The 16,198-nt window shown below is 50.8% G+C and overlaps 1 protein-coding gene across 3 annotated transcripts in view; it reads right to left on the minus strand.

Moving 5' to 3' along the window:
• The window catches only part of NRF1 (nuclear respiratory factor 1), a 56,427-nt gene that overhangs the window by 27,460 nt on the left and 12,769 nt on the right, over positions 1–16,198 (minus strand). For 2 of the 3 annotated variants that reach the window (XM_077340404.1, XM_077340406.1), the window contains exons 2-5: positions 11,125–11,359; positions 8,168–8,282; positions 2,621–2,747; positions 587–727 (exon numbers count right to left, since the gene is read on the minus strand). In XM_077340404.1, the coding sequence (XP_077196519.1) occupies positions 587–727; positions 2,621–2,747; positions 8,168–8,282; positions 11,125–11,347 (606 nt within the window). In that variant the 5' untranslated portion in view covers positions 11,348–11,359. Of the gene's footprint in view, positions 1–586; positions 728–2,620; positions 2,748–8,167; positions 8,283–11,124; positions 11,360–12,312; positions 12,332–16,198 lie in introns of those variants that run through there. The other variant, XM_077340405.1, reaches the window with a different exon arrangement.

The following is a 16,198-nucleotide window of genomic DNA, read 5'->3' on the forward strand; positions in this document are numbered from 1 at the left end:
TTTAAAGCTATTTATTCCTGCAGCCATCGCTACTTCCTCTGGCAGTGAATTCCACATTTTAATTTATCACATTTACTCCATCTGTCCGAGGCCCTCGGGGTGACAGCAAAGGCTTTTCACAGCCGTGAAGCTCGTAGCTGAGTCCTGCTACTGTGAAAACATGAGCTCCACCATACAGATAGGACTCCTTACTGCCCTTCTAGACAAATGTCTTGCTAGAAGCACAGTGAAGCCACAGCCAGGCAAAGAAGCGACGCTGGGCCTGTGTGTGGGGCCTGAAATGGCTTCGTGCTTCCATGCAAAGCCCCTCGAGCTGACAAACGGTTCTGACATTGTGATCTGCGCTCATTATCCTCCCACAGGCCGTGTCAATGCATGCACGGCCCCCAGAACCGTTTGCCAGAGTCACTATGGCTCCCCCTGGAGAGAAAGAATTAAGCACGCCTCCAAGGAGCTGCATCCCTGTAACAAAGAGCAAACGAATCTCGGCCGGAGAGAAATCAACAAGCCCAAGATGCTTTCAGAGCTCCCCTTCCCTGCTCCCCCCCTCCAATAAAAACTGGCCACGTTCCTTCTGGTGGGTTACCTGGGTCATCTTGTCCACGGAGACCGGGATCCCGTCGATGGTGAGAGGGGGCAGCTCAGAGTTAACCTCCTGGGGCGCAGGTGCATGTTCCAGTAGCGCTGACTCCAGGTCTTCCAGAATCATGCTCTTGTACTTGCGCACCTGTGGGGAATCGGAAGCGCTCGGGTAAACAAGGCAAAGAGCAACAGGAGAGAAGAGGATGCTAAGTAACGCGGTGGGGGAGGCACACCCCCCTCACACTGCTGCACAACGGAGCGAGCAAACAACACCGCAGCTGCCGGGTAAAAATACCCACTGGCCCCAAAGCCCTCGAAAACTAGGAGCGCATTAAAACGAGATGATGAAACCGCAGGCAATGCAAACCAGAGGAGAGCACGGCAGCGACTTAGAGAAAACTTTGGAAGCACCGTGGGAGCCCCGCTCACACCTGTGGACACCTGCTTGTAAGAAAGACCCAGCATGCATTCAGTCGGGATGTGCTGCCAGTCCAACTAGAACACAGGTGTTCGCACCCAGGGCATAGAAGGAACCCCGAGGTCATCTAGTCCAACCCCCCCTGCCACAATGCAGGAAATTTACAGCTGCTCCTCCACCGACCCCTGCTCTGTGCGCAAAGAAGGGGAGAGAGAAAAAATCCCCCAAGATCCCTTGACCGCTCTAGCTTGAATGAACCTTCCTGACCCCAAAGAGCCAAATGCATCAAACCGCCAGCCTTGCCAGGAAGTTTCATAAAGCAATTGGTTCAGGCACCTGATTCTAGAAAATATGCTCTTTCCCCCCCCCTCTTCTTTAAAAAATGGAATCTAAAGATTTCCAAGTGGTATGTCCAGTATCAATACGGTACAATCCTGCCACACGCCCAGCTCCGTCTGGGAAAGCAACAGTATTTTCTCCTTCCTTGGAAAGGTTCAAGGAAATGTTTGGAGAGGCAACTGCTGGGGATGTCTGAGATGTCCAAATATGCTGGGGCCTCCTCATAGCAGCAAAGGGAGCCGAGGGGAAGAGTACTCAGACTGGGTGGGGAAAAGGACTTCTATAGACAGAGGGAAGGGCCTAGAAGTGTCTTTAGGAAAGCTTGCAAGCTTTTCTGAGCGGCTGGCCTGCAATCATGCAGTCCCCATGCATGCCTGCATAGAAGAAGAAGAAGAAGAAGAGGAGGAGGAAGAGGAAGAAGAGGAAGAAGAAGAGTTGTTTCTTATATGCCACTTTTCCCTACCCGAAGGAGGCTCAAAGCGGCTTACAATCACCTTCCCTTTCCTCTCCCACAACGATAAACAGTATAAGTAAATGGAAATTTAATATGCAAGTACAATAATATATTTTAGATTCAGCATGGCTACCCTCTGAATCTGGGGGTCAAACTGTGGCTCTCCAGATGTCCATGGACTACAATTCCCATGAGTCCTTGATAGCATGATGCTGGAAGGGGCTCATGGGAATTGTAGTCCATGGACATCTGGAGAGCCGGAGTTTGACCACCTCGGCTTTGAATCTATCTTGATGGCAATGGCTCTCAAGTATGGCACTCATCCCATGCACTTTAGGATGCTTAGGGCTGATCCTGCGTTGAGCCGGGGGTTGGACTAGATGGCCTGTATGGCCCCTTCCAACTCTATGATTCTATGACTTTGTTGTGCTCTCTTTCCTGTTGCTCCTCCAATGGTCTTTCTGCTTTTTACAGCATTTTGGCTCTGGGGCCTCTCACTTATAAGTCGAGAGGCGTGCCCAAGACATTGCACAGATGTGGATAACAGACAGGGTAGCCAGGTCTCCCCTGGCCACCAACAGGGGATGTGGTGTTAGGGTTGCCAGCTTCAGTTTGGGGAATTCCTGGAGATTTGGGGATGGAGCCTGAGGGGACAGTACCCTAGAGTCCACCCTCTGAAGAATCAATCTCCTCCAAGGGAACTGATCTCTGTAGTCTGCAGATGAGGTGTAATTCCAGGCGGTCCCCAGGTCCCACCTGAGGGCTGGCGTCCCTAAGCAAGAGACAGCTCAGATTTAATAGCAGGAGAATAAATTCTTACGACTTACCACATTCTCCAGAGGTGCTGCCCCAAACACCTTAAAAACCGGGTTGGGTTTGGAAGGCGAGATGCACAGAACAATCGCCTGCTGCCCCACACGGGTGGTGTATTCATCCAGCGTGGCCCGGAGTTTTCTGCAGGTGGAGGGCAAAGAGGAAGGGTGGGAGAAATAAATACCTGCTCGCCAAATGAAGAGGCAACCAATCCGTCTTCTCTTAATCAGCCTTTCCCAATTTCCCAGCAAGGCAACCCGACCCAGTGTTGGCCTATTCAAAAACAAGCTTTAAACTCAAAGTCAAGACACGCACAACCTGAAGTTCTGTTAGCCCCACCCCGAGCCAAGAGAACAATTCTCATGAGCTCCCAGTATTCTTAAAACCTAAGATCCAGTCCGAAGGCTGCTGCTTCTGGATCTCAGCTGCTCAGTGCAAAGACATTCATGCACATCTCCACGGAGAGAAATCGATTTTTTTGCTTCTGGCTCCCAGAATGCCAGGGTGCAACCCGACACCAGGGTGCAACCCTCTTCCATCTGCCCAGCATGCTGAGGAGACAAGGTCTTAAGACCATGACCTCAGACATCTGCTGCTCCTTCCCCCTTTATTTTCGTAACACCCAGCCTAATAAAGAGTGCTGGAGAATCTGCAAGCTTGCTTAGGGTTTTGGAGCATTTTTAATTGTCCCTAATAAAAGACGCTGCTGGGTTTTTGTTCTTGTGTTTCGATTTTGCTTCCAATCGACATAGCTGCCTGCCACCTCGGTCTACCTGCACTAGGAGAGCTGCTTAATACAGTCAGGATTGTTATCACATAAAAACCGCCCTTTTTGGACAGGCAAGGGACTACCCTGAAATCGGGGACCTGGTTTCCCTACTGAATATATTGGCTAAAAAGAACCATGGTAACAGACAGAGACATTCAGCTCTGAACCAGGAAACTCCTTGTTCAAATGTTTATTCTCTCGCAAACCCAGCAGGCCGTCTTAGTTAAGCCCCATCCCTCAGCTGTTCCGCCCCCTCTTAGAAGGTTAATTATACTGATGCACCTTGCAGAGCAGGGTTTGTAAGGAGGGATGACAAAGGGAGCTTTAGTCTGGAAAGCTCAGGCACTGAAACTCTCATGGGCCTCTGAGGTGCTGCTGCACCCAAATCTGCTGGGCTTTAAACTCTCTACTATATATGCACAATTTCCATGAGCCCAGCAGGGGCTCATGGGAATTGTAGTCCACGGACATCTGGAGAGCCACAGTTTGGCCACCCTTGGTCTAAGCCAGGGGTAGTCAAACTGCGACCCTCCAGATGTCCATGGACTACAATTCCCAGGAGCCCCCTGCCAGCGAATGCTGGCAGGGGGCTCCTGGGAATTGTAGTCCATGGACATCTGGAGGGCCGCAGTTTGGCCACCCTTGGTCTAGGCCTCCTCCTCAGTCATAAAAGAACATCTCTCTCTTTAGGTCTACATGATCATAATTATTATCTCAATTTATTACCTGCTACTCCCAAGTGGCTCGTGGCGGGTTACAACAGTCTGCATGAAAATCCCAGTAAAGCCCCCATTAAAAACCCCCCGGACATAAGAACATAACACAGATCCAACTCATCACAATAACAAAAAAGAAGATACAGTGGGGGAAAAAACTAACTGGAATCACTATCATTCCCCCCATAAAAATCTCATAGAAGGGGTGGGAAGAGGGGCACAGATGGAACCCACAAGCCGCCATTCACACTGCTCTATCCTGGGAGGGGGGGGCCATACAGATCTTCCTTGCCCCGCTGGCTTCAACCAGAGACCTGGTGGAAGAGCTCCCTTTTGCAGGCCTGGCGGAAAGCCGAAATCTCCCGCAACTGCAATCCTTGGGCTGCCATCTAGTGGCTGCTTCCGGTAACCACCACATTCAGGTAACCTGTACTTTTTGCTATTGGAGCTGCCAACTTATGAGAACGCAAGGAAAGTCCTGCTTGATCAGACCAAAGGCCCTTCGGGTCCAGCGTTCGATTAACGCGATATCCAGGGCAATCGGGTCCAAACTTGGAATTTCCTCGGCAGATGGAAATAAACTAGCCATGTCACAAATGGTGACATTTACTGCCTTAGTTATAAAGGTCATAGAATCATAGAGTTGGAAGGGGCCATACAGGCCATCTAGTCCCACCCCCTGCTCAGTGCAGGATCAGCCTCAAGCATCCAGGAGGAGGATCTGTCCAGCCGCTGCTTGAAGACCACCAGTGAGGGGGAGCTCACCACCTCCTTAGGCAGCCCATTCCACTGCTGAACTACTCTGACTGGAAAAACTTTTTCCTGATATCTAGCCTATATCGTTGTACTTGTAGTTTAAACCCATTACTACGTGTCCTCTCCTCTGCAGCCAACAGAAACAGCATCCTGCCCTCCTCCAAGTGACAACCTTTCAAATACTTAAAGAGGGCTATCATGTCCCCTGTCAGCCTCCTTTTCTCCAGGCTGAACATTCCCAAGTCGAAACACTCTCATGCTAGTATATCTTGCTCATCTTGCTCACTCTGGGTCTATTACAGCAGTGGCCCCCAACCCCGGGTCCGGGGACCGGTACCGGGCCGCGGCTCCCCCTCGTCCTCTTCCCCGGCTGCTGCCTTGGGGGCTGACCTGCCACCTTTGGTGCTTTCCAGCAGCTGCCATGGCTGGGGCTCCCCCTCGACATGGCACTGCGCAGCTGCTGCTAGCAGCACCTTCCAGTGGATAGCGGGAATTCAGGGGCGCCGGTGGAAAAGCAAGTGGAGCAGGGGCTCAGGCGGCGGCGACATCCCTTGGCAAAAGATCCCCCGCCCACCCCACCCCAGGCCTCAGTAAAATTGTCAAGCATTGACTGGTCCTCAGTGATAAAAAGGTTGGGGACCACTGTATTACAGGACCAGTAGTTTGCTTGCCTTGGTTACAAAGATTTGTGTTTGTTAATTATATATTATGTTTCCAGATTGTTAATGCATGTGTTATAGGTTTTAAGGGGATTGCTCTATGCCCTTGCTATGGCTGTGAGCTTAACGCAATCCACTTGGCTTGGATGTGTCCGTCCGCTGCAATTCTATGCACTGCGTGCAGCAGTTTGTTCGATGAGCCCTGGGACTGAAACCCCGCACAAAGGCACTGCTGGAATTGTTCTGGGGACGCTGAGCTGCACTGAGCAAGACTCAACAACAGGTTGCACTAGCAGGCCCTGGGAAATGCGCATATTTGGCAGAATGTTGCATCAGGGCTCCCCTGGAGGGGCAAGTTCTCTGGCAGCGCTTCATTTTATTCTTCTCCAGAACGTTTTGGAGCAAAATTCAAAACCTAACACTGGTTGAGGTAAACGGGCTCAAGGGATCGCATTAAGGGGTCTTCAAACCTTTGGAACCTAAGGGCCGGGGAACAAAACAGAAATGGCTACAAAATGGCTGCCGCAGTTCCTCTTTGTTGTAGCCGCTGCTGCCAAAGCAACCTTTTAAAGCAGGGGTGGGCAAAATGCGGCCCTCCAGATGTCCATGGACTACAATTCCCATGAGCCCCTGCCAGCATTCGCTGGCAGGGGTTCATGGGAATTGTAGCCCATGGACATCTGGAGGGCCACAGTTTGCCCACTCCTGTTTTAAAGACTCTGCTCAGCTGATCGAACCTCCAGTGGCCAATCAGAAGGCCTGCTGGGGAAAAGCCCACCTGGCCCGTCCCACTTTCTAGAGACATTTCACAGGTACCAGGAAAAGTGTCGGTGGGGACCCTTGGCATAAACTGTGGTTTCCGGTTTAAGATAAAGAATGAATTTATAACTAAGAGCAGCCCAAGCATGAACGGTTGCCACGGCTAACTAGCTGAAGCACATGTGGTCCTTTGGAGCTAAGCGTCAAGCACTTCCCTGGTTGTTCTCCCCATTTGAGTCTTTGGGAACTGAATGCCGAAGAAACAATCAGCTTGTTATTTGTACCCTGCTTTTTTCCCACCTGAAATAGGATCAAAGTGGCTTAGAATCACCTGTCCTTCCTCTCCCCACAACAGAGACTGTGGGAGGTAGTTGAGGTTGACAGAGCTCTGAGAGAACTGTGACTGGCCCAAGGTCACCCAGTTGGCTGCATGTGGAGGAGAAGTGGGAAATCAAACCCAGCTCTCCAAATCAGAGGCTGCCGCTCTTTTTCAAATTCAGATTCAAATACCTTTATTGGCATAAAATTTGATATTCATAAAACAAAATTTAAACCAGAAACAAATTCCAGGCATAAATGTTTGGACAACAGTAATAAAGCCTTACGTCGTACAGCCGACCTGCAGCAGAGAGAGATTGGTTCTCAAGATATTTGACAGAATTTTTGCAAGGTCCGCTATCCGAGAAGACTCCTTTACACTCAACATTTTCACCAGATGTTTCTCATCAATGTAGATATTTCTCTCTCATCACGCTGGCTCTCTCCCAGGGCCCAATTTGGAAAATGCTGGCTTACCTAGAGAACTATGGAGAGCCCCAGAGGAAAGCTCTTTCCCCAAGCATCCGCAGGAGCAGATGATAAAATGTGCACATCACCAAGATGGGGGAAAGCAACCCGGCTGGAGCAAGGGAATACCTCCTGGCCTGCCCAGCCTCCTGGACTGCTGTTTCTCCTTTGAATGTGCCGCAATAGCTCTCCACCTTTCAAAAGCAGAGGCCCAGCCCTGTCAGAAGACTCTGAACAGGGCATGTGAAACTGGGCAAGCTCAGGGCAGCCAGTTCGGTGTTGCAGTTAAGAGCCGCGGGTTCTAATCTGGCAAGCCGGGTGTGAACCCCCACCGTCCACATGCAGCCAATTGGGGTGACCTTGGGCTAGTCACAGTCCTGATAGCGCTGTTCTCACAGAGCAGTCCTGTCGGAGCTCTCTCAGCCCCACCTCCCTCACAGGGAGTCTGTTGTGGAGAAAGGAAGGGAAGGCGAACATAAGCCGCTTTGAGACTCCTTCGGGGAGTGAATAGCGGGGTATAAAACTAACTCTCCTTTTTCTTCATCCACAAATGAGCAACTTCATATAAACCTAGAATTGGAAGGCGCCATCCAGTCCAACTTCCTACTCAATGCAGGATCAGCATCCCTGATAAGTATTTGTCCAGCTGCAGCTTAAAGACTAGCAATGAGGGGGGGCTCCCCACCTCCTGAGGCAGCTGGTCCACTGCTGAACTACTCCCTCCCCCCCTAGCCAGTACCATTAAACCCACTACAGCAGGTCCTCTCCTCTGCTGCCAACAGGAACCTTTCCCTGCCCTCCTCTAAGTGACAACTTTTCAGATCCTTCCAGAGAGCCCTCCTGTCCCTTCTCAGCCTCCTCTTCTCCAGGCTGAACGTTCCCAGGCCCCTCAGCCTTTCCCCGGCCCCGGATCACCCTTGTCGCTCTCCCCTGCACCCTCTCCCTTTTGCCCACATCCTTCGTGCGGAAAGGGATTCTGCAGAGGCTGTGGAACCTCCCACAGGGGAAGGGGAAGGGGTGGGAGGCAGAGTCGCAGATGTGGCCCCCAGGCCCGCCCCAATTCAGAAATTGCCCCCACTCCAATATTGGGGCCCGGGGCAAAAACGGCCCCCTTACCGTAACAAGCGCGTCTGCTGCCTCTTGCGGATCGAGGGGTTGGACTCAAACACGTGGGGGCGCTTCCTTTTTTTACCTGTCGCCACCGCAGCGGCCGCCGCCATCCCCACCGGGCCTGTGAACAAAGATCAGTTGTGAATATCCCGCGGACAACGGTGAGGGGCGACCATAGCCTCACGCTGGAGCCAGCAGCCAGCACAATCTCACCGAGGATTCGATAAGTCAGGGACAGACGCATTCATTACTTAAATAGGTTCAAGTTCAGTAGCACTTTAGAAGGAGGAGTTGGTTTTTATAGCCTGCTTTTCACTACTCAAGGAAGTCTCAAAGCAGCTGACAATCATCTTCCCTTCTTCTCCCCACAACAGACGCCATGTGAGGGAGGGGAGGCTGAGAGAGCTTGGAGAGAACTGTAACTGGCCCAGGACACCCAGCTGGGAAATCAAGCCCAGTTCTCCAGATTAGATGCTGCCACTCTTAACCACTACACCAGAGACCAATGATATGGGGAAGAGTAAGCTACCAAGAGTCAAAGTTAACCTCTGTCAGACTCAAAAATTTATACCCCAACAACCTTGTTGGTCTTTAAAGTGCTACTGTTCTCCTTTTGCAGACCAACATGGCGTTAGCCGGGTTGGTGTCGTGTTTAAGAGCGGCAGCTTCTATCCGGCAAGCTGAGTCTGATTCCCCGGTCCTCCACATGGAGTCAGCTGGGTGACCTTGGGCCAGTCACAATCCTGTTAGAGCTGTTCTGTCAGTGCTCTCTCAGCTCCACCTCCCTCACAGGGTGTCTGTTGTAAGCAGAGGAAGGGAAGATGACTATAAGCCACTCTGAGACTCCTTCAGTGAAAAGCGGGGTAGAAAACACAACTCTTCTTTTTCTACCCTCCTGAAAAATTTCTTAATAGAAGTTCTTGTAGGCAAAGTACTTCATGGCCTTCACAATGACCTCCTTCCTCAGAACACAATGACCTCCTTCCATCTAAGCATCCAGAAGACGTTCCTGACAGTTAGAGTGGTTTCCCAGTTGAACAGGCTTCCTCAGGAGGTGGTGGGTTCTCCATCTCTGGAGACTTTTAAGCAGAGGCTGGAGAGCCATCTGACGGAGAGGCTGATTCTGTGAAGGCTCAAGGGGGTGGCAGGTTACAGTGGATGAGCGAGAGGGATGTGAGTGGCCTGCATAGTGCAGGGGGTTGGACTAGATGATCCATGAGGTCCCTTCCAACTCTATTATTCGATGATTCTAAACAACCCTGCAAAGTGTGCGTGTGTGTTGCCATCCAGCCCCTTCCGACTTGTGACAACCCCATGAATAAATAGCCTCCAAAATGTCCCGCAATCCTTGACGGCCTTGCTCAGGCCTTGCAAACAGAGGGCTGCCTTCAAATGAGTTATTAATATTTGTAGCTGGTGATATGCCACCTTGTGTCACCGCCCAGGGTGAGAAAGGTGGAGATGTTTTCTTTAGTAACTTAATAGTCCTTCGCACATCAAGGCAGCAGCAAACTAAAATAACTGGAAAGAGATCGCGTCAGTTGTTATGGCAATACTGCCCTCTCCTGGTTACAACTTCTCACCTAAGAATTCCAGCTTCCAGGCAACATGGAAAAGATTGAATACAGAGAATGGAGGGAAAACGTTTTCTCTTTCAGAGTTAAATATCTGAACAATACGCTTTTAAAGAAAGGGGCTTAGGAGACAAGCACGGGACCGGACAAACTAGGAACAAATACAGCAATTATTTTGCATTTCCTCAAAGATGTACCACAGAGAAAGTGAGAAAGAGAGTACGTTGTGTCTGGCACATGCTGAATCTTGACTTGTCTGCCTGACAACCTCCACTATCAGAGCCTTCCTAATCTGAATTTGGAGGGAGGTAAGTTTGCACCACTGCATCAATGCAGCTAGACTGCTAATTTTGTTTGGTAACAAACTGTGGCTACTTCACAATCTGGCTGAAATCATCCCATCAGAAAAAAAAAAAAAACACTGCCTGGATACAAAAGTGCCATAAAGATTTTAAAAACCAGAGCATGCAGTTCTCTCTTGCCCCGGAGGGATGGACCAGAACGAATGGGATGAAATTAATGCAAAAGAAATTCCATCCGGAATAAACATCCGGAAGAAGTTCCTGACAGTCAGAGCGGTTCCTCAGTGGAACAGGCTTCCTCAGGAGGTGGTGGGTTCTCCATTTTTGGAAATTCTTAAACAGAGGCTGGATAACCATCTGACAGAGAGGCTTATTCTGTGAAGGGTCAAGGGGGTGGCAGGTGACAGGGAAGGAGCGATAGGGTTGTGAGTGTCCTGCATAGTGCAGGGGGCTGGGCTAGATGACCCAGGAGGTCCCTTCCGACTCTATGATTCTAGGATTCTAAATTCCATCTAAACCTCTGGAAGAAGTTCCTGACAGTTAGAGCAGTTTCTCAGGGGAACAGGCTTCCTCGGGAGGTGGTAGGTTCTCTATCTTTGGAGATTTTTAAACAGAGGCTGGACAGCTGACAGAGAGGCTGATTCTGGGAAGGCCCAAGGGGGTGGCAGGTGACAGTGGATGAGTGAGAGGGTTGGGAGTGTCCTGCATAGTGCAGGGGGTTGTGCTAGATGACCCGGGAGGTCCCTTCCAACTCTGTTATTCTATGGCCAAAATGAGCAGACAAGGCTAAGAAAATATCAACATTTGCCACAAGAGAGGGACCGACTCAGGAAGCAAAGCTGCAGGATCCCACCTGCAAGACCTGGGCACGGCTGTCCAGCAAGGGGACGTTTTGGAGGTCATCCATTCAGAGTCACTGTAAATTGGAAGCCACTGGGCAGCACGTCATGCACTGTTGGGGGCTTTATGCGGCCACCTTCTGCAAACCCCATCCTTGCATCACCCACCTGAACTTGTTCCCAAACGGAAGCTACTCAAAGCCCCAGAGGAAGGATGAGAAAATAAGCACTGTTGAGAGGAGCCTCACCTGCAGCGGCCAGGTGAGCCGTAACCTCATCGGCAGCCGTGGAGTTGAGGATGTCGGAGTCGTCGTAGGACGTGTCTTCGGGAGAAGACGGCGAGTCTTCGTCTGCACTGAGCATGCTGTGCTCTGTGTACGTGGCCACGTGGACCTGCTGCACCTGCTGGGCCACCGCGTGGGCCTCTATGGTGGCCATGTGCTCCGTCTGGGTCACCGTGTGCTCCTCCATTGGTAGCTACGGCTAGACAAAATGAAACAAGGAAGGAGGAGATCAGCTGGGGAAAGGGGAGCATGACGTATCCTTCGAGTGACCAGGTAATATGGGGGGTGGGAATGAAATTTGAGGGGGGGGATTGCACTCCCCTCCAAATTGCCATCCAGGGCAACTGCAGCCAGGCTTGGAGCAGCTCCTGAACCATGGGCTCTGGGCTCTGCCGCCCAGCCAAGCCTAGCACAGTTGCTGGCCCCTTCCAGGCCACTGCCAAGGCTGGCATGGTGGTTGGCGTCTTCCACGGCAGTGGCTGAGCCTGGCGTGTGGCTGCTGGTATCCTCTCACTCCTCATCCGGGAAGAGCGCAGCCCATGTGAGGGCAGAAAGCATAAATGCATCTGGAGAGGAATTTAAACCACTCTTTCATTTGTTATCTTAGATTCTTCTGCACACCTGGGGAGTCCGCAGAAAAATCCCCTTAACTCCTACGTGGCACCAATTTGTGGATTTAGGTATCCGCGGATCATAGCCACACTAATAATATATAGTAGCTTTTCGCATCTTTTTGACCATTGAGAACCCCCTGCAACGTTCTTCAGCCTTCGAGAAACCCCAGAAGTGGCGCCATCATGCAGAATATGGTTGGGAAGCAGAGCTGTGGACACGCCCATGGCCTGTCTCACAATCAAAGCAGCTTCTCTCGTGGGTCTATGGGACAAGGCTTTTTTGGTGGCAGCCCCATGATTAGGCAATGACTATCCCAGGGATATGTGCCCACCCCACCACCGTCAATCTTTAGGAGGCAGGTGGCCGAAGTTTTGCTTAGGACCGCACTTGATTACAGCCATCAACTATAATTATTTGAGGCAATATTATGTATTTTCTCTTATGTATTATATTTACACGGCAAGCTGTCTTGAGCTCCGTTAGGAAGAAAGGCGGCTAGCAAAAGATTTACATCAATAAAAATTAACTCCAGCTAACCAGGGCTGGTTCACAGTCAGAGTAGTTCAGCAGTGGAAGGGGCTGCCTACGGAGGTGGGGAGCTCCCCCTCACTGGCAGTCTTCAAGCAAAGGTTGGATGCACACTTTTCTTGGATGCTTTAGGATGCTTAGGGCTGATCCTGCGTTGAGCAGGGGGTTGGACTAGATGGTCTGTATGGCCCCTTCCAACTCTATGATTCTATGATACTCTGGACAGGAACTTGCTTTTAGTTCTGTTGGTCAACAGAAGCATCAGTTTATAAAGTCGGTTGAATTGGTGCTGCCAAACTGATCTACGAAAAGCAACATCCAGGGCTAAAGGAGAAGTTTGACTCAAGGGATAAAGGTTGTGTGTGTGTGCATGCTCAAACTTTGTGCTCGCTCTCTCAGGAGAACTGGACTTGGGACCGCAGGTTTGCGGAGGCAGCTAGGCCTGTCCTCGCCAAACGGCTCTCCACTTCCTTCCCCTGCAGGGCCAGCAGCAACGGAGGAGTTGTCAACCACAGCGGTTCTCTCCTGTCTTGCTGCAAGAGGAGCCACGCGGCAGGGTTAGTCCAGCAAGGAGGCTAATCGGACAGGGCAGAATTGCTCTAGAGTCCTGTGGCCCCTTTAAGACCTGCAAGTTTTATTCAAGGTCCTGAGACAGAGCCACACGGAGGGGGTTTAGGACAGCCCTTGGCCCCAAAGACCTGCAAGAGAGAGCAAAATCTTGAGTCCAGGGGCACCTTTACCAGCCATTTTCATTCTGGGAATAAGCTTTTGTGTGTTATATGAGGAAGTGGGCTTGCATGCAAAGGCTTATATCCAGAATTAAACTTGGTTGGTCTTAAAGGTCTCAAATTCTGTTCTGTTGCTTCAGACCAACAAAGATCCCTGCCAGAATCCATGCCACAGATTCTTTCCAGCCGCCTCAGCAAGACCCCTTTAGGCAAGGGTCCCCAACATGGCACCCATAGGTGCCTGCGGTCACCTTCATTGGCACCCACCAATGAAGGGATTCAACAGGGCTCCTGCCCAGCAAGGCATCTGATTGGCCAGGGAAAAGTTGAATGGCTGCTCCATTTATTTTAAGTGCTGGTTTTCTATACCCTGCTTTTTAGGGCCCCAAGGATTCTAAAAGGCACTTATAAACACTTTCCCCTTCTTCTCCCTACAATAGACACCCTGTGAGGCAGGTAGGCCTGAGAGAGCTCTGAAAGAACTGTAACTGGTCCAAGTTCGTTGGCTGCATGGGGGGGGCAAGGATCTTTACAGTGTGGCTGGAGCTAAGTTGCATCAGCCATTCTGTGCTCACCCTTCTGTGTCAGAATCCCAAAGGTGCCTGGGCTGTAGTCTGCATGGGGCTTTTTACCCACTTCCAGATTGACCGAATCCCTGCAGTCTACAGTGAATTCAATTTCCATTTTGATTTTGGGCTCTTAAAATTTTCCCTAGGCAACACGCATGATTGATTCGTGGTGACCCCACCTTTCCCCCGCGATTTCCTGGAGTGGATATAAGCCTCGATATTTCAAAACCATGAGTAAATGTGCAGATTTCTGCTTTTTGGTGCCCCATGCCTCCAGGGCTGTAGCAAAGGAGTCTTCCCTGATTGGCCAGGGCATCAGTTCAAAGACTTCCTGGTTCCCGGTTGCAAGGCTTCCCTTAAAGTGACTGCGCTCCAGAAGCCCTAACGTCTTGTCTCTCAGCAGAAGTTTGCCTCGTTATTTCCCTCTCCTCTGCTGTCTCCAATCCTCTCTCTCTCACACACACCCATTCAAGAAAAGAGACTCCTGCTGCAATTGCCACCCCTCCCCATTCTGAGCTTCCCCAAGCAAGTGCAGAACACTTTCTGTTTCAATTTTTTTTGGGGGGGGGGGGCGTAGAGGAAGACCCGAGTTCAAATCGATCTGAATTCAGCAGGATCCACAACAGAAAAAACAAAGTGCAGAATCGGCCCTGGCTCAAATGCCCTCTGGGCCTTAGATCAGAATCACACAGAGCTGCAAGAGGCCACCTAGTCCAGCCCCCCATCATTGGGGACTTAGAACTCCCAGTGGGTAGCTTGGGGTGAGTGCTTGTGCCTCAAGCTTAAGGTAATTCCCGGGGCTGAGGTGGGGCTCTGAGTGCCCTGGGATGCAAATGCCACCGGACGAGACAAAGAGTTGATAATCTCACACAACTGCAGAAAAACAGGGTGGAACCCAAAGACACCACGCCTCAAGGGCGTCAAACCTCATCACCACCCTTGTTTCCATTTAAAATGTCCATGCTCCAGGAGCAGAGGAGCCACAGAAACCCCATCAGGAAGTTCAGCTTCAGAGAGATTTCCCCCTTGAGTTCTGGCTACATGTTCCTTGTTGGATCTTCCTTGCCCTGGCAAGAGCGTGCGATATTCCTGAGCCGGCCTCCTGCGCATGGAGCTGGTGCTCATGCAAATTTATTTCTTTATCTGATGATTTAGATAACGCCCTATCCAGCGAACTGGCTCAGGGTGGTGTATATGTTGAACAACACCGCCAGGTAAAATGGTGTGTTAAAATTGATTTAAAATCGAGGAAAAAAAGTTTTAAATCTAAAATAGCACCAATATCAGAACACAGTAGCAGCATCGACAGTCTCGGTTGATTTTGTGTTCTTCTAGAGCCAGAATATGGTCTGGGGGGGACTTTTTGAGGGGGGGGCTTGGCAGAATCATAAGAACACATGAAACACCTCCTACTGAGTCAGATCCTCAGGCCATCAAGGTGAATATTGCCTACTCAGAATGGCAGCTGCTCTCCAGGGTCTTTATCATCACTTCCTATTGGGTCCTTTCAACCGGAGATGCCTGGGATTGAACCTGGGAACTTCTGCCTGCCAAGCAGAGGCTCTGCCACTGAGCCAGGGTCTCAGGCCAAGGTCTTTCCCATCCCCTCCTGCCTGGTCCTTTTAACTGCAGATGCCAGGGATTGAACCTGGAACCTTCTGCAGGCCAAGCAGAGGCTCTGCCACTGAGCCAGGGTCTCAGGCCAAGGTCTTTCCCATCCCCTCCTGCCTGGTCCTTTTAACTGGAGATGCCGGGGATTGAACCTGGGACCTTCTGCATGCCCAGGAGACGCTCTGCCATGGAGTCACGATTCCTTCCAAAGCCATGCTCATCCTAACCCTACAGAATTGGACAAGCACGCCTGTGAATGTGATCGTGCACATCCACATCTGGGAATGTAGCTGGATCGGGGACAATAAAATTAAAACACATGCCTGGTTTCCCAGCAGGCAAACTGGGTTATTTGTTTGTGTCTGTGAGGCATCTTTCAGAAAACAGAGAATCCCTCCCAGAGGTTATTGCTGGAGCTGCAGAGGTGGCTGAGAGGTGGTCTGGCCACAAATACATCTGGCTGCCACACGTTGAGCTGTGCAGATTCTAGCCCAGGGCAGGTGGAAGGGAAGAGGGGAAGATGAGCAGAAGAAAGGAAAGCAGAAGGCAAGTGAACTGGGGAGATTTCAGAAACAAAGCCAGGAAATTTGGACAGGAGAACCAGGGGAAGAAAAGAGACAGGGTGGAAGGGGCAGAGAGACCTGCACATGAACGGGAAAGGGTTTTGACAGTCTGCATGCTCGCCTCATTTGTAGAGAACCTTCACGAAGCAAGAAGCTAAACTAAACTTGTTTCTCTTTCATTTTGCAGGCGGTGACGTTTGAACCCCTGTCTGATGACTCTTACCTAACAGGATACACCCCCCCCCTCCGTGGGTGTAAGGATGAGCCTGGATGGGAATCAGAGCCATTCCTGGCAGAGAGGACGTAGGGGATGTTCTGCTAGACACCTGGCAGCACAGGGATATTATGTGAGCGGTGAGGATCGTCTCCTCTGCTTGGGTGTGGCCGGAAGTCGGAGGACAGAAGCCCTTGGCTCTCTGCCCAA

The sequence above is a fragment of the Paroedura picta genome, chromosome 5 (assembly GCF_049243985.1).
Source record: "Paroedura picta isolate Pp20150507F chromosome 5, Ppicta_v3.0, whole genome shotgun sequence".
In the NCBI taxonomy this organism is placed as follows: domain Eukaryota; kingdom Metazoa; phylum Chordata; class Lepidosauria; order Squamata; family Gekkonidae; genus Paroedura; species Paroedura picta.